Source organism: Platalea leucorodia, assembly GCF_965183815.1.
Source record: "Platalea leucorodia genome assembly, chromosome: 14".
NCBI lineage: Eukaryota > Metazoa > Chordata > Aves > Pelecaniformes > Threskiornithidae > Platalea > Platalea leucorodia.
Window position 1 is genome coordinate 877,511 of NC_138836.1, and position 25,449 is coordinate 902,959.

Consider the following 25,449-nt stretch of genomic DNA (forward strand, 5'->3'; position numbering starts at 1 on the left):
GGCCCCCACCGGGTGCTCAGCAGCCGTACGGGAGCCTGGTGAGGAAACCAAGCTGCCGTGGTATTTATTTTCCTTTTTTCCAAGACAGCTTGTGACCAGCCTGTCTCCCTGAACTGGCTTGCTGATGAACATGTCTTTGCAAGAAAGCAAAAAGAGCAAGCTGGAACACCAACTTAGCTATACTGGGAAACCACATATTCGGTTATGTTTCTCTGAACCTTAGAAGAGACAACCCATGAACCACAAGCTGAAAACTTCTGTGGACTCGGCAGAAATCTGTATCACTTGAGCAAGAGCAATGCAGAGAAAAGCCAAGACCTTGGGACCTGATCTCAAATTCTGATGGCTCATTGCTTGCTTGTACTCTTTTGGCAACGCTGCTCCACGCCGCAGCGGAGCCCAGACGCTGCCAGACAGCGCTTCCAGCCACGCTGCCACCACCACTGCCACCGGCGTGAGCTCCTGGCATGACCCTACCTCAAACATCACTGACTGATTACAGCCAAAACAAGCTGCATGCAAATTGACTGTGAGAAAGCCAAATTGTTAAATTACCTGTAATGGGCCCTACTTAAGATTTTACCTAAGCTGCTAACCTGACCTGTCTTAGCGATATAATAAAAATGAGATAAAAAGAGTTAATAATTCAGCTTAACAGCCTAGTTCTTCATTTAGAATATATCCACAGTAATTTTAAACTACATGAAAAATTTGAAGACAAATTCACTTGGGAGAAAAGAAAATAGACCATTTAAGAATAACCTGTAATTAATTTTAACTTGAGCTAATTAACAGATTTCCTTGCAAATTCTCAGAAGATTCACTCTATACTCAGAACGCAACAGTTTTAAGATCACATCGCCACCCTCCTTCCAGAAACATCCTGAACTCAAACTAAGTGCAAAGCAAAACCAGTCTTGGTTACGATGAATACCCTTCAATTCTGTGTTCCAAGGTCTGGCCTCTGACTGAACGCGCTTTACAGAGCGTTCTCAGGGGTCGCTTCCAGTCCCTCGGGCTCTCCTTCCACTGCCCCTTCCGTGGCGTGCTTCTTTCCTAAAAGCGCGGCAGCTGCAATTCTCCGCCGCAAGGCAGCCGTAAGAGCGCCGCGGGAACGGGAAGCGCCGACGGCGCACGCAACTGGCCGTACCATACAGAAACACCTTATTCTACGTCTGCAGCCAACGCCTCTGATCTCTAAGCAACCTCTGGCTCCTCATTGGACATGTTTTTAGAATTAACAAAAAAATACACCATATCTCCTTCCCATGAGGTTTTGAAGGCTTTTACACATACTACTTAATGGGTAACCACACGTTAAATTACAAGCATGAAGTTACACCTTTCCCAGATCATAACTGTAGTATCACGGGTGTCTAGGACTTTGCGGAATGCGTTAACCACTTCCTTTCTGCCAGGTTCCCACGTGTTTAACTTTGAGATTTTTAACTCAAAGGCAACGTCACTTCGCTGATCAACAGATCCTAGAGCAGCACTTCGCACCAGCCTCAGAGCTAAAACACCTGCGAAGGGTGAAAAGCTTGGAGTGCTTTCAGAACAAAGCAACAAGAAGTGTTTTGATACATATTTTTCTCCTGCTGACACCTTTCAGAGTTTGACAGTAGTGGTGTTTTAGCTTTTAAAGTGTAAAAGACTTGTTAAAAAACCTGACTAAAAGCATTTGGTGAACAAGAGAACTGCAGCTGTCAGCTACAGTCAGGTCGTGTGTGCCCACGCAACACAGGACGCAGCTAGCCGTGGAAATACCGAAGCGGGCCATGAAACGCCACCTAAACGGCACAGTAAGCGGGCTGCTAAGGCAATATTTTTCCCTAGTGCTCAACTTAACTCTTACATTTGTTAACCATGGCTCAATCCAAACAAGTGGCCAAAAATTCATTTGTTCTTAGGTTTGCTAACACAAGAGACCATCAACAACGACATAAAACAGCAGTTAATCTGCAGACCCTTAATATAAAATAAAGAAATCCATACAAGGCACTGTCCCACCGCAGTTTTACCGATGCATTTCCAACAGTAAATAAGCCTGAATTTTCAACAAAGACAGGAAGCAAAGCAGATGAGAGTCGGAGTCGGACGACTCCTGAGCAGCTCAGGAGCGGACACACGGCGTGCTCCTCCCCGGGCCGTAACCGCCCAGGACGAACCCCCCCGAAGGGCCACCGCATCGGGGGAGTGAGTTACTTCTCTCTGCGTGTAAGGCCTACTTTCTGCTTTCAAAAGCACTTGGAGACCAGCTTCCTTTTTCTCACCGGCCTCTCAGCCCCTCTTCACATGATGTGTGGAATCCATTTTTTCCAAGAAAAAGAAAATGAGACTAGAAGGAATAAAAATTGTAGGGATTTATGAGCAGGTGTGGCACTTAACTTGACACATAGTTATTTTTTTTTAAATGACATTTTAAAGTAATAACCTTTAAAATGAAAAGATGATATACTGCCTGATCAGGAAACTCATTACAATCTAGATCAAGGGATTATACTTTGATTTGTCAATCTGAAAAAACAGATAAACTTTTTCTAATCTACTCTATCACTGAAGCGTAGTTATGCCATCTACAATCTCATTACCTTCCCGTAATTTAAGGATACTTTAAACCATGGAGATTTACCTTAAAAGGTGGGTTTTTTCAGATCTATAAAATCAAAGAAAGCCAGTCAGCCTGTTGCCTAAAAGCAGCAAGTTTGAACCATTAAAATTACAATATAATCAAAAGTTCACTACACGTTATACTTATTAAGAAAGAAAGATTCATGCTTCAGATATTTTAGATATTCTATCAGAACAAAGGAAAAACATGAGAACAATTTTTTTGAAAGAATTTTGATGAGAATACATAGTTTGGAAGGAAGTGGTTTTCAGCCTCAAGGCAGCACAAGATTAATTGCTGTTTTTATTTTAAAATAAAAATCAAATGCGTTATTTCCACAACTGCAAGCTCCTGACATTGATGACTAGTTTACCTACAGACTTCTCTGCATTGTTTGGCACCGGTGGAAGCTGACAAATGCCAGGAACTTTAACAAAGTGGAAACATTATTTTAGGTATTCAAAAGACTGCAAAATATCTTTGAAAGTCTGTCTCCTGTCACAGGCAGATTTGAAAATCTTAGTTTTCAAAAAGCGGCAAGTTCTTAAAATCTACATTAATTTGACTACACATAACACTTGCTGTGTTCAGTCATGTTACTATTCATACTTATTTCTGAAACTAAGTAATTTGTGGCTGTAAGTAGGACATTTTCTAAAGGGGCTGAAGAGCAATATGTTTTCCACAGAGCTTCCAGAAACTCAAAAAATCCTCTCGTCAATGGTTCAATTCAATATTTTTTTTCAAAATTCTTACTTATTTTCCATTTGCATAAATTCCACTCTTGGAATGCCATACTAGTTGATTATTCATTATTTAAATTTACTTTGGATATTAAACTCAAAGGTAATTACCTAATGCATGTCAGATAGATTGAAAATGAGCTGTGAATCTCCGAAGTTAATTTTAGCCTCATGTATGTTAAAAAAGCTTCAAGTTCTTAACTGTCATTTAACATTAAGACCTACTTATTCAGCAAAGTTCCTATATTATTTTAAATACAAACCTCTTTAAAGCTAATATAAAAAATTGAATATATAATCTTTAGAAGTTTTATAAAAGCAACTTCTCAGTTTTTCTCCAATATATTTAACCTCGGTAACATGATAAGCGAGTCTCAGTGAACAGTCATTTTTCCACATTTCAGCTGCTTCCAGTATTACGTGAACTTCAACATGAACAGGAGGAAAAACGAGGCGAGATTCTCTTCAGTCTGATGAACAGCTGTACATGCTGGTTGGTTTTTTTTAAGAGATAGAGATATATATATACACACACACACAGACAGACACAGACAGAGAGTTTTCAAGAAGTTGATGATCACAGATATGTCACAGAGCAGCCAAAAGTCATCATGTCAGCACTGGTAACCATTTGGTGAAATCACATTGCCTGTGTTAGTCGTGTCGGACTAAAATGTGATAATTTCTAGCCCATGAGTCTACAATCTTTTCAAGTTCGGGAAGGAGTTTCATTAAAAGATTTGCATTCAGTTCTTACTGTTTTCAAAGCAACTTAGATATTATCTGGAACCACACAATTCGCCAATAAAAGGAAATCTTCAGGGGAAGTACCTTATATTAGACTTTACGTAGTTTGCCTTTCATGATAAAGGAAGGCAAGAAGCATGCAGCAATGGATTTCCCAGTCTCTACCCACAACAGGACTTCACCAATTCTCTTGCAGATTTGAAGAGATAAGGGGTTGCGCCTTGAAGTATATTATCACAGAGATACATTAGGGCTCAATAGATGATTTTTGGATTTCAGTGGAGGAGCATAAGAGAGAAACTTATTTTCAACACTAATTCAACTTAGAAAAAGAATTTTCACTGCATCTATTTTAAAAGTCATTATATCATAATTGTCTGCAAAACACTTGCCAATCTTGGTTTAGATCAAAGTGGAATTAAATCCAGTTTTTTGTCTTAATATAGCTGCACTCGCCCTTCACAGAGAGAACAAAGTTCTCTCAAAACACACTAGAGCAGCATGAATGGAATGCTGATTGTACTTTATTCTCCCTCAAGTACCTCTTTGAAACCCAGGAAAGCAAAAGGGGGCAAATAGGAAGTTTGTAGTGTAAATGACCCATTCTGCAAGTGGCATTCACTTGGTCGCTTGCAGAAAAGAATTTTATGTTGATTTCTCTTTCTGAAAGCTAAGTATTAGTTTGACTTAATGAGTTCCAATTTGTAGTTGGAACACACATCATCCAGGAAATCTTTACAGTCCATATGGGCTTCATTACACTAGTGATCTTCATTACCACTCTATAGAACGAATTACCTCTTCAGTTCCATGAAACTCTCAGGCAACGGAAGATGATTTTCCAAATAAAATTTTTAAAAGTACTCAGCACCTTAAGACAAAGATGACATCCCACGCAACAAGACCCAGACTAGAAACAGTGATTTTTTGTTAGACAACTCAGCATAAAGAACACTGCTGCCACATTGACCAAAGGTTTCTTTGAGAGGCTTTTCACTGACAGCTGGGCATCTCTGGTGCGGGGGGTTAAATCTCTATTTGAGGACACATCCTCTCAAAGTTTGGGTGCACATGAAAGAGAGGGACAGAGAAAAAAATCAAACATAAAAACCACATTGTTAAAGGTGTCTGCTGGGTGCCTTAAATTCAAGCTTGGTATGTACCAGGATGTGCTCCTCATTTCAGAATAGCTGCTGATACAGTTAAAGTAACATTATAGCACTTTTTTTTGTTGAGAATGTGCAACATGGTACTTTCACTTTAGTAAGCACAAAATTTGACAGGAATATTCCGTCCAGAAATACTTCATCAAGTTATGCAATCACTATTCAAGGAAGAGAAAACAGTAAGAAAAAGTGTGAAACTATCATACTGTTTATATTCTTTAAAGAATTTGGCACATGGAGGCACTCCTCTACGTACTTCAGAAAATGCAGTTTTGATAGATCACCACCAGGAATTTTACACAATTTAAAAACCAGTAACATAAGAAGCAACATGGTAGGAGAAGGATGTTCATCCAGCAATCACATTCTGAACAAGTTCAAGTGATAACTCGCTGCCCTGACGTAGATGAAATAAATCACATGTATTATCGCTAATCTGAACTTCCAGTCTCAGAAAGCATCCTGTTGGGCCGACTATTTCTTTTTATAAACATTCTTCTCCTCTTAGTTCACTGTTTTAATTTTTCAATTATTGTTTTATCCTAGTTGCATATGTAGTATAACCTCTTTCTTTCCAAAGGAGAAAAGCTTTCATGTAAGAAAAGACTTAATATTTGTTAAAGATTATTCTTCAAACGTTATCCCCAAGATACAGAACAGTTTGAGAACTCAAAGTTAATATTAATAGTCAGAAGTGTTTCTAATTACACCCAGTGAAGCACTGTGAATAATCCTGATGTCAGCATTTTAACTCAAAGTAGCCTTGAAGAAATAACTTAAAAGAAGAATTTTTGCCTTCAGTCCAACAGCAAAGTAAAGACTGCCCAGTTCAGCAAACAGCTGAAAGACTCATTTTTGTTGTGATCTAAGAACAAGAACCGGTACACTTCACTGAAGGCCAAAGTTACACACACAATGAAATTTAAATTAGAAACCATGTGAAGCCTAGCTGTCAGAGTGCAGCAAGGTCCTCAAAGACCTTCAACATATCACAGTCAGATTCTTCACCACTCATGAAAATAACCACTCTCTGCCTTGAAGTGTTTGCAAGAGCAAGACCTGCATGTGTAATACTGGAGGCAGTTTCAGGAATAAGATAAAAAGAAACTGAAGTATTCCCCTTGGAGGGATTTAATCCTTTTTTGCCCTGCGACTATGAAGGATCACTTCTGTAAGGGACTCTGCACTCCAGACCATGTGATCTAAATATTTACACTATGAACACTATTAAAACTCTCCTCTGAAGCCATTAAACATAGCATTTTCAGCAAGTCAAACAAAACAATTACTATTGTTATATAGTTTTAACTGCTCTTATCAGGTAGAAGCTGACCTGACTGCTCTCCTCAACAGCTCTTCGTAACTCACGAGAGCCACACAGTTGTGGTTTTGGCTGAATATACCTAAAAATATCAAATACCTAATTCCTTTCTGATTTCTAAAAGAAAAAAGGGAGGGAGAGGGGGAGAGAGAGAAAGAAGAGGGAACCTCATCAGGATTTTCTTTTTTTGTTACTATTTGTAACACTGGTGCACAGATTAGCAACCATGCACCTAAAAGGCTTTTTGTTCATCTCTCTGGCCTCGTAGAAATTGGGGGTTTTTTTGGGTTTTTTGTTTGTTTGTTTGTTTTTCTCCCCGCAAAGTATTACCAATGCTCAGAACGCTTTCTCCTCTTTCATTCAGGCTTATCCTTGCTTTCATGGCTTTCTCTGTGCTCTCTAGTCCTGTAAACTCTATACTGATGAAGATGCAACACAACAATCTTTTAATCAATGTGCTTGATGCTTTCTCCCATGCTAGAATAGATTGCTCCCAGTAATCAACTGGGAAGTACTCTTCGAGCCTACTTTTGCTCTAACTTTAAAATAGATCTATGAACTATATCTAAACTTTGGGAGAAAAGGAGACCACATTATGTAAAAAACAACTCTGGGTAGAGAAGAAACCATCAAAACACATACCTCTCATATTTTGTATATCATTTCAGATTTGTGTGTTCTACAGTACCTATTAAACAGAGCCCAGTAGCTACTTAGCAATACAAGGAACTGTCAAGGAATAAAATTACAGGAAAAATTAATACTTACAGCCATAATTAACTCAAAAGGGTGTTTATACACCCGTACGGGGGATTGATACTTCTGCACCATAGCTGCAGTTAGTAAGATCAACTCAAACCTGAAAAAGAAATTTTTAAAACCATCTGTCAAATGTAGGAAGCAATTTTCAATCTTCTCTTACAATTATTCTGTGCATGATACCACACTAGCAATTCTAGAGGAAATCCATCACAATTGCCTGATGACTTTTTTTTGTTGGAAGACGCAATGGGGCCCTGAAAAGCTGTGTATATTTTTGTCAGAAATGACTTATCATTTCTTCCAAAGGCGACACAAAATTAGCACATTTTCAGTCCAGTTTTAGTAACAAATCTTCAACACGCGTTATGCCTCCTCATCAGGACGGTGAGACTTCCTGTGCTGCTGCGAGAACCAAGCACCGACACAGGACAGCTAAAGGCAAACAGCACTCCCCAGTCCCCCAGCACAGTAAGCGGGCTGCCTTGCTTACAGGTCATTTTGTATTGGGACTGGGTTAAAAAAAAAAAAAAGAAAACAAAAAAGGCCATTAAAAAATATACCAACTGTTAAAACCCCTTGTTTTCAAAAAGAAAAAATGGATCACTACAGCACACTGAAGTAAGGCATTCCTTCAGCATTTCCAAATCAAATTAACTAAGACTTTTGAGAGAGAAACTTAAGAGAGAGCTGGGGAGAAAAACTTCGGGAAACTACAAACATTCCAATATACAGCCAGAAAAAATTCACTAGCAAAACAGACAGGAGCTGTTCCAATGGCTTCGTGTCCGCTTTCCCCAGCGAAGTGTTTGACCCAAACTCTTGAATGCAATTACGTTTATTGAAAAAATACTGGCAGTAGCACTCGCAGATGAAACCACGGGCTGCTAGCCAGACTCGTTTTAGCGAGAAGTAGCTTTATTACAATAAGTTAGTATTATCTTCATTTTTAATGCGTTCCCACGTTATCTACAGAGCTTCTGGAAAGCGTTATCGGCTCCCGCTCAGGAGCGCGGAGATGGGCACCGCAGCTCCTCGGAGGCGAGAAGCAGCCAACAACAAACCCAAGAGTCACAAGAAGTTCGCCCGACATCCAGCGCAAGAGCGGAATTTACCCATGACTACCCTGCATTTAAAAAAAACCACCTGAATCAGCAAAAAAAGCCGCCAGCCCTCTCCGATCCCCGGACAAAAAGAGTTACACAACAAAGAAACTCAAGGCTTCTCCCCCGCGCTCGCCCGGGCAGCGCCGCCCGCCCGCCGGGCCCCTCCGGACACCTGCGACGGCCGGGCCGCCCCGCGCCGGCAGGGCCGGGCGCTGCCCCGAGGGCCGCGGACGGGGCCGCCCGCGGGGGGCAGCGCCCAGCGCCCAGCGCCCGCGTCGCCGCCGCGACCCGCCGAGAGCCGTTACCCCCCGCCGCACCGCAGCCACCCCACGGGGAGCGCCGGCCGCCCCCGCGGCTCACCGGGGCTCACGGCGGGGCCCCGGCCCGCCGCCGCCAGCGCTGAGGGCAGCCGGCGGAGAGCGGGAAACTTGCCGCGGCGGACGGCGGCGGGGCCGAGGGGGGGAAACGCGAGAGGGGTGCGGGCAGGCACCCGCGCGGCGACCCTTACCGCCTCCCGTCGCGACGGCCGGGCGGGCTCTGGCCTCATGCCGGCGCGGGGCCGCGCCGCCGCCGGTTCCGGGAGGGGAGGGGAGGGGAGGGGAGGGGAGGGGAGGGCGGGGCGCCCGCCGCCGCCGTTGTTCCTAGTGACGGGGCGGGGGCGGCGCTTGGCCCCCGGCCAGGCGCTGCGCATGCGCGGGCGCCCCGCGGGCGGGGGCTGCGGGGGCCTGCGCCCCTGCTGCCTTTGCGCCTGCGCCCCGCGGGGGGGGGGGGTGGGGGGTGCGGGGCGCATGCGCGCTGTGGGGCGCGGGGGAGGCGGGGCCTCCCGCTCCCGCTCTTTCTTCGTCTCCCGCTCCGCTCCCTCCGCCCGTCCTCGGCCCCTCCCCGTGTCCCGCACCCGCGCCCACAGCCCGGCTTCTGCGGGCACCTCCCCTTCCCTCAGCCTCCCTGAGCATCGCGTTCGTCCTGAACCCCTCATCGCTCCCCTCGGCGCGGGGCCTCGGCGCGTACAGCCCTCCTGGAGTCGAGGCCGCGGCCCCGCCCGGGCCCGTGGCGCCTCGGGGCCCGCCAGCGGGTCCCAAGGAGGACCCGGCGCAGGGGGCGAGGGCGGGGAGCAGCGGGGCAGCCGTGCTGCCTCTGAGGCCAGAGCCCGGAGTAGCGGCCGCCGCCTGGGGCGGCTGCAGCGGCGTCGCTGGGGGACCTGGGGTGCCGGTGCCGGGCAGGAACAGGAGAGAAACTGCCCCGAAAACCTGGCTGGGACATAGACTCCTTCAGGCTGGAAAAGACCTTTAAGATCACCAAGTCCAACTGATAACCTAGTGCTGCCAAGAACATGCTAGAACAAGATTTTTATGACTCTTCTTTCAACTTCTATGCTCTAGAAGGGATTCAGAACACAAAACTTGAATTCACACTTCTGTATGTGAACATTATCTAGCATTATGAACTGTTGTTTAGTCTGTACTTCTCCAGTCACTGCAATTTTTCCCCTGCTGCATGAGAAATTTAACATCAAACAGCACTTTTGGACCACAGGATGAAACCGATGTAAAACTAATTCCCCAGATTGCCATCGTTAGATAAACAGGATTACACAGTCGCAAGCCTAAACAATGGCAACCCTGCCACAATCTGTTCTGAAGTTGTCTTACTTGAAGAAGTTTCTTCCTTCACCGTGCCCATTTCTCCATCTCCCAAGACAAGTCATTACACATTTAAATTTTCAAAGTTTTTCACTTTTCATGAGGGGAGGTTTTTTTGATGACTTGACTCTTACCTCTTTGGAAGAGCTTGCCTTAGAATTAATGAGTTGTAAGGACAGCTGTCCTGGAACACAAACGTTTGTATGTGTGCTGGGGGAGAGAGGTGGGAGAAATCAAGAGTTAATCCCTGCCGAAAGGATGAAGAACCGCAGCCAAGGACCACGGCTGGCATCCCCTCAGGCCGAGCTCGGCACCATTCCGTTAGTAAGCAGCTGCCCCGTTGAAGGCTGATCCCCTGCGGGGCACAGAAGCCATCCAGGGGCTGGAGGCACCCGCCGGCAGCTCCGCGGGCGCCCAGCTCTGCCCCGACCAGCAGGAGCCCTGCACCGGCCGTGGGAGCGCAGGCCCGGCCCGCCGGCCCGCCGCGGTCACGCTGCGTCTGCCCGCCGCTCTCCTGTCGCTGCCTTTAGCCAGCAGTCACCAGCCTGGGGTGCTTTGCAGTTCGGGACGTCTGGAAGAGCTCGGTCTCGGGCCATGTCTAGCATGGTTTAACTGTGATGTACCGAAAGCAAGAAATGCAATTATGTTTTGTACAGTACCAGCGTATCACAAATGGTGTTAAAATAAGGGCTTGAAAACTGGGGCCAATGCCTCTGTTCCCTTCAATGACTCTATTAAGGCAATTATTTTACCCAGAACATGTTTTATTACTGGCTCACTCCCTCAGAAAATAAATCTTTCTACTAAAATTTAGAGTCATTATCCTGTCCTTCTGGTGCAATTCTTGCTCTAAGGGGGCTGAATTTGTGGTTACTATTAATGAGTGATTCAGCGCCCGTTCTTTCCTACACAAACCATGTGTCTTTTAACGTTAGTCAAGAATAGTTTGTCGTCTAAGCTGAGACTAGTTGTTACAAGAAGTTGTTTAATGTGTTGAGAAATTCTTTCTCTGAATCTCCTTTCTGTTGTGGCACTTGGCCAGTTGCCTGCATGTAGCTGAAGTTAACTAGTTAATCTAGTAACTCTGTAATTAGATTTAGTTATCTGATCGATATGCCCTGCCATTATGCCTGTAACATCCTTTTCCTGCTCTGGAAGCCTGAGATATAATCCTACCAGCGTAGCAGGGCGAGGAATTTACGCCCACTCAAATTCCTCTTTGTTCATAACATCTCTCTCCTCAGATTCTAGGAAATGTTTTAATTCTGACTGACTGCCACTATTCTACTTAACCAAATGGCCATATAACCAGGAAAGCTTTATTTGGACTTCTAAAGGTATTCGGAGTTTATTGATAGTGACAGCATTAAAGTCCATAATTTAATGTCTAAATCAGTCGTGGTAGGTGTCTTGCCTGTTTTCTGCAGAAACAATAATCTTAACAAGATGGACACAGAAGAGGAAAGTAGTACGTTTTTAAATTTTTCTATTGTTGTTTGTATTCCTGTTACATCTTCTCCTATGGAAGCTCCAGCAGTGCATCGTTAGAAGGCATATAAATGAATAAATGGGTGGGTGAAAGGAGTAAGGAATAGTAAGGAATATTATACTAAGGAACGCTGCGAGGCACGCTGAAGACTGGAGCCCAGAGAGCAGAGGCTGGAAGTGCAAACCATTCGATATTTTCAGAAAATTAGGAATGCAGCTTGCTAGGTAGGAAGGGAGGTTGGGCCTTCAAGGCCCAAGGTCATGCAAGGTCGGTCCCTCCCCACCATCTGAACACTTTTCCTGGACTGCATTCCTTCACGTTGGGAACTTGGGTTACACAACTCGAAGCCCAGTCATTTGTCTTGTTTCAGGCAATATTGCCATGGAAATTAATGAGAACTACTGGTAGTCAGTCCTTTACTGTTAATAATAAATACCTTAAGGTACAATTGCCTGGGAGCAGTGCAGGGCTGATGTATACAAGCAAAGATTCAAAGCGCCCCGGGCCTTGCTGCACTTCAGTGCAAGCCCCTGGAATTTCAGCAGGCAGGGACTTGCTCTGGTTTCTTTTGTTTGCATCCCAGAGAGTGAATTAAAGTGAAGCGGTCCCGGCTCCTTACTGCCCAGCAGGTCTCATCTCCGCAGCTTCGTACTAAAGAGAGGCGATTGTTAGAGTTCTCAACAAGAGAACAGGCGTTCATTCAGGGTCTTGCTGCTAAGCTGTACGTTTATTAAAAGTACGTGAAAGAGGGGTGAGATTTTGAGTTCAGATATACTGAAGTTCTTCAAGACCCATTCCCTAATAAATCTGTCCCACCTGAGTTGGTGGAATTTTTTATCTGCCAATGGCTACACTGAAATAAATGCCTGCTTCCTAAACCTTTAAAACCATGAAAAAGGTCCCAAGTGATAACCTTTCCAGCTAAAATAAGCATGATGACTGACAAATGGCTAAAGGGACAGAGTTGTCCCCTTATTCCCAGCACTGCCACCTTTTAGCTCTCCGGTAGTTTTCCACCATTGACAAGACTGGGAACACAGTAAAACACCTCCAGACCGGCCGTCATCAGAGAAGTGACGTTACTCTACAAAACCTAGAAAGCATTAAACTCTTGTGCTGAGATTTTTATTCAGGATTAAACTGGCCGTAGTTTACTGTAGTTTAGTGCAGTATAAGTGAAGTTGTATTAATTTTATACCATTATTTGATTTATCTGAACTTTCCCATGTGTCCCGGTGTAGAAAAGCCTTAAATGACCTTGTAGACTGGAGCCCTTTATCTCTGGGTGCCACAAACAGTCAGAAACATGTTTTTTCCTTTCTTCACAAGTTGCTGATAGGAAAATGGAATTGTAGGCTGGGAGCTGGCCAGAGACGCCAGCTGCCAGCGCTCGGACTCCAGCAGCCGACAGCGCACGGGCACCATTGACACGGCAAAGGTTACGCAGACGAGCATTAGCGAATAGGACTAAGTCCTGATTCATAAAATACCTGAGTCGGGATGAGCACGTGGAAGGCTGCTCACGTGCTGTCATTGCAAAGCCCGTAGCCGTACGAGGCCTCCTGCATCCAATTCCCTTCCCCGCTCGTAAGCAGTGCAGCGCTGAAGCAAAAGCGAGCAGGTGGTGGGTGCAGGGCGGCTGCTGGTGCAGCAATAATTAATGCGTGAGGATCCGGCGGAGTGTGTGTTCTGGATGAAGCATCAAATCCAGCACTCATTCCAATACCCGTGTTGGGTATTTGTAACACCCAAAAGGCTGATAGCACAGCCTTCTTGGGGGAGCGTGAGGAGGGGGAGACAGCCTCTGGGGCTCCCACGGGGTTGTTTGATCCCTCAGACGTCAGGAGGTGGCACAGGGGGGCCAAAACGTCAAAGGGGACTCACCCCCACAACCTTTTTTCCAGTATAAAGGGAAAAACACTTGGATGATAACTTATTTGCTGAAGCATTTTATTGTCGCTGAAGATGTCGTACTCGTAATACAGGGAGCTGGAGCAGGGAAGGGTTTACTGGGCTGTTGGGAATGCCCAGCTTTTCTAACTGCCTTTGGGAACAGCCCTCGTGCCCCTGTGCCACTGCCTGGGAGCCGCCGGGTACCTGCCTTGCGGGGAACCGCCTGTCACCCGTCGCTTCTTTAAGTGAGTTAAAGGATGCCTGGATCCGGTCGGTTCCTTGGTAACGCTTTTCAGTCCTTAGAAAAATATCAGTCTCAACCAAGAGGCACAGCAAATGCAAGGATGACTAAATTTCCTATAAAAATAAAAACAAGGGCTGTTTTCTATCCCTCCTTTTAATAAGTCTGACCGTACAAATACTCTCATCTGCTTCAACAAGCGTTGAACCAAGCTGTTAGGTTGCTCGCCAGCTACAGACTTTGTCCCTGTTTGCCTGTAAAATGTTGATATTTTTTTTTTTTGATACCAGAAGAGTAATAAGAAACAATTACTTATTATGAAAAGCATTCCACAAACCCAGCTCCTTTTAAAGTAGGCACCGACTCCACCAGTGCTGGGTCTGCAGCCTGTGGACAAACACTGCACCGGTCCCCGGGAGCTCCTCCGGACAAGCTTGCTTTGTGGCGCTGCTCTGCCAGCACAACACTGCGTGCCTCTGTCTAGCGTATTCCGTGCCTGAAGGAAAATGAGGCATACCATTATGAGGCGCTTGCACACCAAAATAACTACCAGTATAGCTATTTCAGGGTTTATTTTTTAAATCATGCTGTCTGTGGATCAGGCCTGTGCTGGCAGCCTTCATCCAAGGATCTCTTAGAAAACACTTGAGAAACCTAAGTCTCATAACGCTACTTGCAGGCCCTAGAAATGCTGCTTATCTCCTCTGATCAGCAGAAAGCTTTGCATGAATTCCGGTCCCGTATCCAAGGCAATCTCATTATTTGCTACACACGCTCGATCTGCGTGCTAATTTCTTTTTCCTTGTCACGAGGGAGGAACCTTCCTGTGCTCCACAGGCGTGCCTGTGTTTGGGAGATTAAAGAAAGCAAGCAAGGCGCATAAAAAATGTCACCCAGTTGCAGCGGCGGCAGCCTGAATGGGGAGCGCAATTTAGAGACAGATGTTCCTTCCAATTGAATTGTCTGTGTCACTGGTCCCAGCGAGTTCAGTGCTCCCGAGAAGTGCGAGACGGAGGGCATGGCTGAGCAGAAGCCTGGCTGCATCCAGGGAGCTGGCACGCTGCGAGCGGCAGCTCTGCTGAGTTTGACATGGCTGCAGCATTAATCTGTCTCAGCCTCGAGCACCGCTGGCTGACTCTCTGTCCTGGAATTAATTTGGCTAATGTACCGCATGATGGAAAGCCACGTTTGCAATCTCTTTGCTAGGCAAGACTGAACAAAGATTGATAGCATCCTCTATCCCTGGCTAAGTGAACCGGTAGCAGAGCTCCACTGAAGGGATAGCACCGAGAGTTTGGCTCCATCTCTCCAGGGATGAGAGCTGATAGATTTAACACCTCCTCTCTTGTAGCTGCCAGCACGGGGCAGGGGAGCCTGAGCAGAGAAGGAAGAGGTGGAGCTGCCTTTTGAGTCGAGCACTGGTTCTGCAACTCCTGTGCAAGGGGGATGTGTAGGAGGATTTTCTGGGGGCAGCTTCCCAATAGCAGTCTCAAAATAACTTGGTTTAATGAAGGAGATGCTCTCTAGCACAGGAAGCCTATTTGCAGACGTGGTTTCAAGCTGGTAGCTACAGACTAATGTGTGACCACTAAGCCTTTCAAATTAGCTGCTGAACAGCTGTTCTGTTTGATTTGCTTTTGGTCATAAGCAGCCTGAGTCTGAATTAAACAAGAGCCCGATGACAGAGAGAACCGATACGCCCCAGTAAAGCTCCCTGGACAGAGGCTGGAAACAAGCCCAGTGGTTCCCTAGTGCCCCATCCCCAACACCCCGTGTGCGCCTGGGCCAGGCTGCACCGCTCCTGTGGGGAGCAGGAAAGGAGAGGGGTCTTGAGCACCCCAGAGGCAGCAAGAGGCCAGATGCACGTGGCAGTGATGGGAGTCGAGGCAGCACCAGCCGAGCAGGGGCAGGGCCCCCGGGCTCCAGAGAAGCAGAGGACAAATCTGCCCAGCAGGCTCACGCAGAGATGACATCCAGCTCGGGAAGCAGAAAAGGGTGCAAGATACACAGGACGACACGAGAGGGAGAGCAGTGGAAGGCCATTGCGTCTCCACCAGAGCTCCAGCTGAAGCCGTTTTGTATCTCAGTCGGTAGGAAAGGACTTTTTGAGGGGACTTGGGCACCCCTTTACCACCACTCTGTGAGATGTGAGCTCTGCACTGGGTGAGGGACTGCGTGCCTTCCCTCCCCGTCACTGCCGTGGCCACATCCAGCACCGGCACGTTCAGCAACACACCGAGAGCTACAGGTGATTGCAAAAAAACCATTAGTACATGGATGTAAGCCACATCAACACAATATTGCTCGAACTAACCCAGAAGGAGGTTTTAGATGTAGGCAAGCTAACTGCCAGAAATAAAACCCAGCCCACCCTGGCTGCCGCGCTGTGCCATGGGAACAATACTGCGCATATGATCAGATTCAGCAGGACACAAGCAGCCTAAGGGTCTTTCTACATTTGGCTTGAAAAGGCTAAAAATAGCACCGCAAACAGCATTCCTTTTTTGCATTGCCATCTCCTCTGCCTGTTCCTAGTCACTGGCACTTTTACATGCAAAGCAGGATTTGGGATCCAAGGCCCGGTAATTAGACTCCAGCCTGGCAGCTGCAGGGGGAACAGCTGGAGGCGTTATTTTTACGGGTTATTAATTGACTCCATGAAAAAACCTGAGCCCAGCAAACAGAGAGAGCCAGCAAGCCACAGTCCACAGCCACATGACAAGGTCTTAGTGACAGAAAAAGATAAAATAGAAGAGAGAGCCCAGTATCCTAAAGCCGATTAGTTATAGCAATTTCTCCAAAGCTAAATATAGAAAAAAAATCCTCCCCCATCTTCAGCTCTGTTGGCGGAGATGAGAAAGCACAAGGAAGGAGATAGAGAGAAATTTCATTTTTCACTTAACCCCCTCATGGGCTGCAGAGAGAAACTGCTGCTTTAGTGACGCTCCCAACACTTAAAACCAGATTCCCTGGCAGCTACACCCTGACCACCCCTTTCCTCGGCGCTAACCAGCGTGGCTGCATTTGCTCCAGCCACGAAGCCCAGGCTCTGGGCTGCTGAGCAGCAGCACCCGGCCGGGGAGCAAAGCGGGGCAGCTCCCGGTGCCAGCCCAGCGCCCGGTCACGCCTAGGCCAGCGTGGTCCCCGGGTGCCGGCAGCTGAGCTTGCAGAGCCTCCCCTGCCCGGGCACCGTTCGCCTCCCTTCAAAGGGGCTGAGCCACCCACACTGCCCAAAACCAACGCAGGAGAGAGCCAGGAGGCCTCCTGCCTCCAATTCCCCTTCCTCCTGCCTCCCCTGCAGCTGGGTACAGACAGGGCCTGGGGCCAGATGAAGCCGCCTGGGGCCAGGAGAGAAACCCTGCTGCAGTGGCCGGAGCAAGGAAAAGCTCAGGGTGCCGGCAGCAGGAGGAAACAGGACCCGGGCCATTGCCTCCATAAAACCTACTGCGTATCTCCTTTGACCGCAGGCAAATAAATAACAGGCAACTCAGCAGAGATGCTGAGAAGCCGGGAAACCGGCAGAGCATTTCAGATTTATGGGAAATGAATTTAGCCCTTGTCTGGATGCTGACAGCCAGCAAGGCCCTGTCCCCAAGACAGCCCGTATTGCTGGCCCAGGCTACGGCCTCTTTGCTCTGGCCCTGGGTTTGGCTTCCGAAAATCAATCACCATCGCACAGCGGAGGCGAAGCAGCAGCTCTCCCAGCCGAGCAGACAGCCAGGTTCACCGCCCCTGGGCATCGTCTGTGCTGGCGGCCAAAGGGGAGGGAGAGGCAGCGGAGAGGCTGCTGCTGCTTTGGACCAGCCTTGCCAATAGCTTGCCAAAACTCAGGCCAAGAAAGCCCCCTCCGCAGCAGCCGTCGGCAGGACAGCCCCGTGTTCCACGCCTCTGGCACGGGGGTTTCTTCCCACTTTCATCACCCATACAGCAAGAGGAGCACCAGCGGCTCCCCCAGACCTCTCTTCCCAATGGTCAGCCACAGGCAAGACACACAGACAATGGTCAGAAGGGGGGATATTTCTCTCCAACCTCCACCCTTGATGCTAGCCACCCCTCCTGTTGAGTCTGGGGTATTTTCAGTCCCTTCCATGCTCCCAGCTGCACAGGCTCCATCCCTGCAGGTGGCTGAGGAAAACCCGCATTTCTAATCACACCCTTTGGAGACCACTTCTTTGAGGTGCAACCGATTTCCTTAGACATACCTTCAACGTGAGCCTGCACTCTGAACCCAAGCCCACCCCACCTGCTCGCAGGACTGTCTGCTTTGTGTGCCCGCCTGCAGTGCTGGGACTGTCCTCGCATAGGAAAGCTCCCTTGGAAAGCCAGCTCTGCCACGTGCTGTGAACTGGGAAGAGCTGTCCGAGCTCCTGCCGGGCACCAGCACATCATTCTCTAGGACAGCACTGTCCGTTAGTCCCTTATTTTCTGCTGCTTTGCCTCAGCTGCAGTCTGTCTGCTCTGCATGTAGCACCCAGGGTGCACGACCCTCCCTGAGCCACGGCGAGGCCACAGGGCTTCCAAAACACGTCAGGTTTTGTGCTGTTACGTGGCCTGTCCCCAGGCTGGAGATCCCCACGAGACCATCAGCTTCACGCAGAGACAAAGGCAGAAGTGGCAGGGGACAGGGATCTCACGTTTCCCCCAGCCCCAGAACAGGGTTCCCGTGGGGAAGGCAGGGCTGGGTACCCAGCTTCAGGGCTACCGGGGCACACCACTTTTCCCCTCACCCATTAATTCAGCTCAACCAGGCAATTGCTCCGTGTCTGACAAGACGGGAGCAGCTGTAGCTTTGCCCAGGCCCTGTGTCCCCGTGGTAGCTGCATGGAGACCCCCCACACTACCTTTAACCTGGGCAGGCGGGCTGCAAACGTGCTGCCATGGGGAGGGAGTTCAGCATCGGCTGCGTGACCCTGCTCAGGCATGGGGAGATGCATGTTGCTCGTGCATCCACAGGTCTGCCAGTACCACATCTCCCCAGGCTTTTTTCCCTAGTAAGGCTCAGCATATGCCATCTGTGCTACCATCACACCTCCCCACAAGATCCAAAGTCGTGGTTGCACAGGGATAGACAGCGCTTTGGGGACAGCAGAAGGGGAGGAAGCTTCTCTGAGGGTGTCAGAACCACAGGTGACCTCGCTGGAGAGCTGCAGACAGCCCCCGGGGTTGCAAAAGCCTTTGGCCTCCGCAGCGTGGGATGGGGATTTGAGAGCAAAGCACATCAAGTGAGCTGAAGGAGAGTGACGTTTTCCTTCCCAGCTGCCATATCCTTGCCCACACAGCCGGTGGGATGACTCTGTGCAGCTAACGATGCGACGTGATTAGTAAACAAATGCATTTGCACCAGAAAGAGGAAAAAAAAGAGAGGAAGGGAGGAGGAAAGCAAGGAAACAAGCCCCATTTCAGGATAGTAGCATGCAGCAGTGAGCTCTTTAAAAATCTGCTGAGAAAGGCACTTGCACAGCACATGGTTTGAGCAGATCAATGGAGCTGCAAAGTGGCCTGCTCCTGGCAGGCACACAAATCCACTTTCTAATGAAATTTACAGCAAGTGGAATTTAGGTCACTACTCGGAAGCATTCAGTTTATTCCAGGCAGCTTTTTAAATATTTAAGAAATAGCTGCCAAATTAAGCCTGCTCACCTCTGGCTGGAAGGTCCAACTTGGAGCCGTGGCAGATTTCTTAGCTAGAGATTAAAAACCATATATTTTTAAGCTTTCTTTGATTGCCCCCTCCCTTCGTCATCACAGCACAGTGACTGAAATCAGCTCCTGCCGTGCAGCCCTGGCACGGGTGGGAACTAAGGGCCCCGTGGATGCTCTGGCTGTACCCGGCCCAGCCTCGTCCCTTCCCCAGCGCCAGGGCAGGGAGACACCCAGATGTGACCGGTAAACGCAGGCCTTTATCTGCTGCTGAAAGGAGACCGCTACTACAGCCAGACCTAAGAACGGCTCCCGGGGAGCAGCTGGAAGCAGCCCCTTAGCAGAGGTGAGCCTTCGCTCAAGGCTGAGCGATGCCGAGTGGAAGAATCTGGGCTGGACTGGTGGTTGCTAGCGCTATTCCCAGATGTCACGCTTTAAGAGAGCTGCCGGAGCCTCTTCAACGGGTGGTAGAGAGGGAGGAAAGCTGGAAACCAGGCAGTCCTCTGGCTCTTTACCCAGCAGAAGTGGCCACAGCCACAAATCTCCATATACTCAATTCCTGTACAAATCAGAGCGAAAGTACAGACATTTCCTCTCCTGACAATGCAAAGTTCAACGCTTTGCATAACACGCTGACAGCATTAACTGGTTCCTGTCCTAGCTCAAGGTCCAGCCTGCCAGGCACAGACCTCAAAGCCTTTCCAGCCCAAGCACAAAGCGGGAGCAGGGGAGGGGAGAGCAGAAGGCAGCCTCGGAGCACGGCCAGGCTCCCGGCGCGTGGTCGCACAGTGCTGGCTACCAGCCGGCTCTCAAGTACCAACCCGGCGAGGAGCGAGGTGGCCTCGCGGCTACGAGGGCTGATGGCATAGTACGAGGGGAGAAGCCACCTCCACAGCAAGGCACTTGCTGGGCCCTGCTCTGGAGGCCAAAGCAGTTTTCCCCATTGCTCACCAACTTGCCCTAGGAGGAGAGAGCACCCGAAACGGCAGCAGGTTGCTCTGTGTCTGCACAAAAGGGACCCACCGGCCGGGCCTGCACGCCTTGCTTTTCCCATCCATAACATGAGAGTAAGCCAGGCTCCCATGGTGGCCAAGGGCTCTTTTGCATTGCATCAAGGAGGAAAAATGCTGAGCATTAGACGTCTCATGAGAGGGATCCAACGTTATTCCATCCCGTGGCCAGGGGAAGGGCGCTTCCATCCACCCCCTGCTCCTGGGCGCCCAGAGGGTTTCACGCTCCGCACCCCTCTCCCTGCAGCTGGCTGTGGGAAGCGGCAGGTCTCCCCCCGCCCCGTCCCAAGGGGCTGCCCTCTCGCTCAGGCAGCAGGGCATGTATTTTAAATCCAGAACATCGTGCACGGACCAGTTAAAAACAAACAACCCAGGTGAGAGCACAAAACAGATTCCAGCAAAGCCAAGGGAGCCAGCCCAGCAGAGCAGGGTGCCTTGCTGCGGGTTTTACTTTCACACATCTTTTATGACCTCTTGGCCAGTCCTGGGTTTTCTACTCCACAGGAAATTCCAACACCAAAAAACCCAAATCAGGCTGAATTCAGAGGGTTTGGGGTTTTTTGTTTGGTTTTTGTTTGTGTTTTTTTTTTTTTTTTTCAGCAACTTTAAAGAAAAAGGAAGAAGCTGTAATTCTAGAGCACTGCATTTGGGATCAAGGACTGTAAGAAGAAACACTCATGGCATCACAACATCCCAACCGTTCTGTACCCAGGCAGCATTCTTCAGCCTGGGGATACACTGGAGACAGCCAGACCAGGGCTCTGGGAATGGGATTCATTATTTAGGAGGAGAACCTTCGTCCCATCAATAAAAACAACCCCCTTAAGCCCTGCCTGGAAGAGAGAATAATTATTCAGCCTGGAGGACTGACTTGATATGGAAAGTCAGGGGAGGAGGATGGCTCTGGCTTGTCCTCCATGTCCGGTGCTGGCCAGCGAGGAGGGAACGGTTTGCCCTCTAATTCAAGCTGGGCCTCCTTGTTGAAGACATTTCCACCAGCAGTGTTTGGAAAGCCCAGAGGACCTGCAGTGCCCGCTCCAGCCACGCAAGCGCCATCAGCCTCATGTTCAGCTTTGCCGAGAGAAGCCTGACAGCCCACACCACCTTCTCTGAGACCAATTTTCCTCTTTTTCCATTTAGCAGATCCTGATTAGTCTGAAAAGAAGATGAACGTGGCTGCTCTGGCCCAGCAGGTTATACAGACTTTATCAAGCACAAACCTCCTTATCAGGCCACGTTGGAGGGTGGCAGAGCTGTGTGTGGCACCATCCGTTATCACCGGTGTCTGCAAGCACAGTGCAGAGGGCACTGACTGCTTTTACTGCACCTGCAACCAGAGCTCTCCAGCTGAGAGGGATTTTTTTCCTGTTTGTTTCCGTCATGGAAGAAAAAAGTCATTGCAGAAAATTTGCATCCTGGTCCAACAGTCCTGACCTGGAGTTTTAATTCTCCCAAAAGAAGTTTGACATCCAGTTGGGTTGAAAAGCCAAGCAATTCCCCATGGATGCTACTGTGCCCCAGCCGACCCTCACGTACAGCGATGGTATCGCAGCCCTGCGCGGGCTGGGGCACTTTCCTGCCAGGGAAAAGGAATCAGCTGTGTGTCGGAAAGGGCAGGACCTCCTGAAACCCAAGTGCCCTGACTCTACCTTCCTGCATTCAGGGCACACATAGCCATTTTGGTGATGAAGATCTGGCTGCTGGCACTGCGGAGCTGCCTGCTCTCCTGGGCAGCTTCAGCAGGGACCAGGTGCTGCTGGCTGGCAGAGCTCGGGGCTGGCCTCACCTTCGGGAGCGAGAGCTCCAGGGCCTCAAGTCCAGCAGAATTTTCACCTGCAGTAAGAACAACTACTGAGAAGTCATTAAAAAACACAGTTCTGTGGGTAGAAGCAGGAGAGAAGATTGCAAGCAGTGTCTGTGCTCGGTGCTCTGGATTTACATTGCAGGAGAGCTGAGGACGGATCCCAATCTCCTCACAAAAACACAGTGGGCAGAACTGTTTCCAAAAAGCCAGGGGAGGCACAGAGCATGACCTCACCAGTCAGAAATGGAGGAATCGAGAAAGCTGTGCAGGGGCAGCAGGCTGGGACAAGCAGAGCCAGCGAGGCTGTAGCTCCCCGACACGCAGAGCTGATGTAAGGGCTCGATGCTGCCAAAAGGCAGGGGTCCAGCTCACCCAGCACCCACCGGGACCTTCTGCGGGCCAGCCTAGCTCCTTAATCCAGCAACAATAAAATGCTTTTCTGCCAGGCGGGTGAGTTGCATCCGCTCGCTTTGAGGAGTAGGAAGAGCCAGCCTGGGCTGGGCACGGCGAGCGCTGCAGCTCCCTTCCTGTGGCACCGGGCTGCTGGAGCAGCTCCCGTCCCCCGCATCCCCAGAGCGGCCGAGGAACCGTGTTAGGGCGTGGGGGAAACCCAGCAGAGAAATCCCATGTGCTGGGAAACTGGGACCCAAGAGCATAAGGGAAGAGCAGAGGGAGCTGAGCTGCCTGGAACTGGAAGAACAGGTCAGCTGCTGCAGCTGGGCAGCCCACCCACTCGTGCAAAGGAATGGAGCAGCTCCCGTCCATGGAGTTGTTTTCAGGGAGGCTGACAGAGCCGGAGATGGATCAGAAGCTGCAGAGACCCAGGGGCCCTGTGGGGAGGGAAGGCACCGCACTGCCCCAGGGCAGGGTAAAGCAGCGCTTGGAGGGCCAGGACTGTGACCTGCCAAAGAGCAACATCCCCTCCAGCAAGCAAAGGCCTTGCTCCAACAAAGCACGCTTCCTCTCGGCTCGCCGTCAGCACGGGGAGCGCGTCCAAGCAGATAACTCATTGCTCTGGAGACTCATGAGACGAGCTATTCTTACCTGCTCAGGAAGGAACGGCTTGCAAACGGCACAAACAAGTGCATGGCTCGACCTTATCGCAGCGCGCAGGGTGCAAACGGCGGATGAGGCTCCTCCAAACAATTACTCATGCTTCAACGGTGGGGTTGTGTTTGCAAAAACACAGAGCCACAGTGGTGGCCAAAGCACTGTGCAGACAACCTCCTTCACAGCCGGGGAAGAAAAATAAATGGCGTGTGCTTGGAGAGCTGGGGGAAGGACCGCTTCGGGGGCCTGGTGCAACACCCGAGTACTGCGTTTGGGTGCAACCCACCATCCCCCCCAGCACCCTCAGCATCTCTCCTGGGTCCCTCTGCAAGTCACACAGGGCTCTCGGCCACTCTGGCATCGCCCAGCGCCCTGCCCAGCACCAACCTGCTGGGACGTGTGAAGTCCTGGAGAAAGACAAGCTCTTTGTCATCACCCACCTTCACACACAAAGAGAGAGCAGCAAGGGAGAGGGGGACGAGCACCTTGTCGACCACAGGGTTAGAAATAATTTCCCTTGCAGGAGAGCCTGGAGCTAAGCACAGTGAGGATTAATTCTGCCCAATTAGTGGGCAAAACTAGTAAAACAGCACAGACTTTAAAACATCTCCACACGATACCAATGCTAACTGGCTAGGGTGCTTGCCTACTCTCTTCATCCTGGCAATAAATTCTCAGTTGCTATTTAAGAAGGTCACAGCAGCTTCAAGTTGTAGGAAAACCAAATGGGCAACTGATAAAAGCCGGGTACACCCGCCTTCCCGAGGCCACGAGAGGCTCCGGAGCAGGCGAGCAGGGACAGGGGACGCCTCACCCTGCTCCAGACAGGCAGAAACCACTTTTACAATGCCATTTGAGTCACTTCAGCTGTTAAACAAATCTGATCCTTAAGCATGATTTGCAAGTTACACAGCCCCAAATATCCAACTGACCCACTTTGTGCTTTCCTCAAATGAAGGCTGTTCACAATCTCTAAGCCACTTTGCCTGTTGGTTAAGCAGAGACCTCAGCAGGCGGAGCCAGCAGAGGCTGGGTCCTGCCCGTACCTGTCAGCCCGCAGAGCCTCTTACTGTAACGGTGCTCCTAGTGCAACTAATGACTTTGGCCGCTGAGCTGTTTGCACAGCAAGAACCCGGGAGATGCACCGGGATGGGCTGGGGACCACGCTTGGCAGTCACCAGTGCATATGACCGTAGCAAGACACAGCATCCCCCCACAGAAGTTGGGAAAAAGCACATTTTTTTAAAAGGCAAATGGTGACCAGTGCCTTGCTGACCCATTCGGAATTAAAACCTTCAAAGAGAACATTGACATCATTTTTACAAAAGCAACAAAGTCAAAAAGATGTGAAATTTCCTTGAAAACAAAGCAAAGGCAGAAAAGCCCTTGCAGGCCTGCCCCTGCTGCAGGCGCTGCCCCACCTCCCCACCCTCGGCACTCTCGCTCCCCTCGGCCCCCAGCACCACCCCACCTCAGCTGCCTCCCCGTTGCTCTCCGGCCAGCCTCCAGCCCCGTACCCAGCCGGCTGTGGTGGGAGCAGCAACTGGCAGACACCGTCCTTCAGCCAAGAACCGCTCCCCTCTCGGCTGTAAAGATCGAGCTCCAAAACCTCCACGGACCCCACGCGGCTCCAGCAGCCGGAGAGGAGCGTACGCTCCTCCGCATCTCCAGCCGCAGCAATCGCGTACTGGCGAAGGCGCCCATCTCCCCTTTGGGTACTCCCCAAGCACTGCGAGTGCTGGAGCAAAGCCAGCATTGCTGGGCTTGGTTCTGCTCAGGAATTCATTCTTAACATGACACTTAAGAGGCAAAATTTAGCGAGGAAGAAATCCTGTACTTGGCCAAGGAGCCAGCGTGGCCACTGCGAGCGGAGCGGCTTCCGCAGCACTTCCTATACGCACCAAGCGCAGGGACACACGCACGCCAGCAGGCAGCGCGGGCCCACGGCACTTCACAGCACGCTGGCCTCAGGCTTGGCTTGGGAGCGTTGCAGATTGAATGGAAATTCCCTCTACCCATGAAAGGAAATCCAGGAGCCAGGCTCTTTGCAGTGCAAGTGAGCAGGTTCTACATGCTGTTAGCAAGGGTCCATTTCGCTGGCCAGGCAGAAGGGACCTTGGCACGTGCGAGTTAACCCCTCCACATACCAGCGCTGGAGGTGGGCGCCAACTGTCTCAGACCTCCGGTGGAGCTGCCTGCCGCGGGCACACGGGCACCGAGTAATTCCTG

The 25,449-nt window shown here is 49.5% G+C and overlaps 1 protein-coding gene across 2 annotated transcripts in view; it reads right to left on the bottom strand.

Annotated features, from left to right (window-relative positions):
* SEC14L1 (SEC14 like lipid binding 1) overlaps positions 1-9,049 on the bottom strand; it is a 40,404-nt gene extending 31,355 nt beyond the window's left edge. The window contains exons 1-2 of one of the 2 annotated variants that reach the window (XM_082326863.1): positions 8,962-9,049; positions 7,357-7,447 (exon numbers count right to left, since the gene is read on the bottom strand). In XM_082326863.1, coding sequence (XP_082182989.1) covers positions 7,357-7,419 — 63 coding nt within the window. In that variant the 5' untranslated portion in view covers positions 7,420-7,447; positions 8,962-9,049. The remainder of the gene's footprint in view (positions 1-7,356; positions 7,448-8,961) is intronic. The other variant, XM_082326864.1, reaches the window with a different exon arrangement.
* Positions 9,050-25,449: the final 16,400 nt, after the last annotated feature.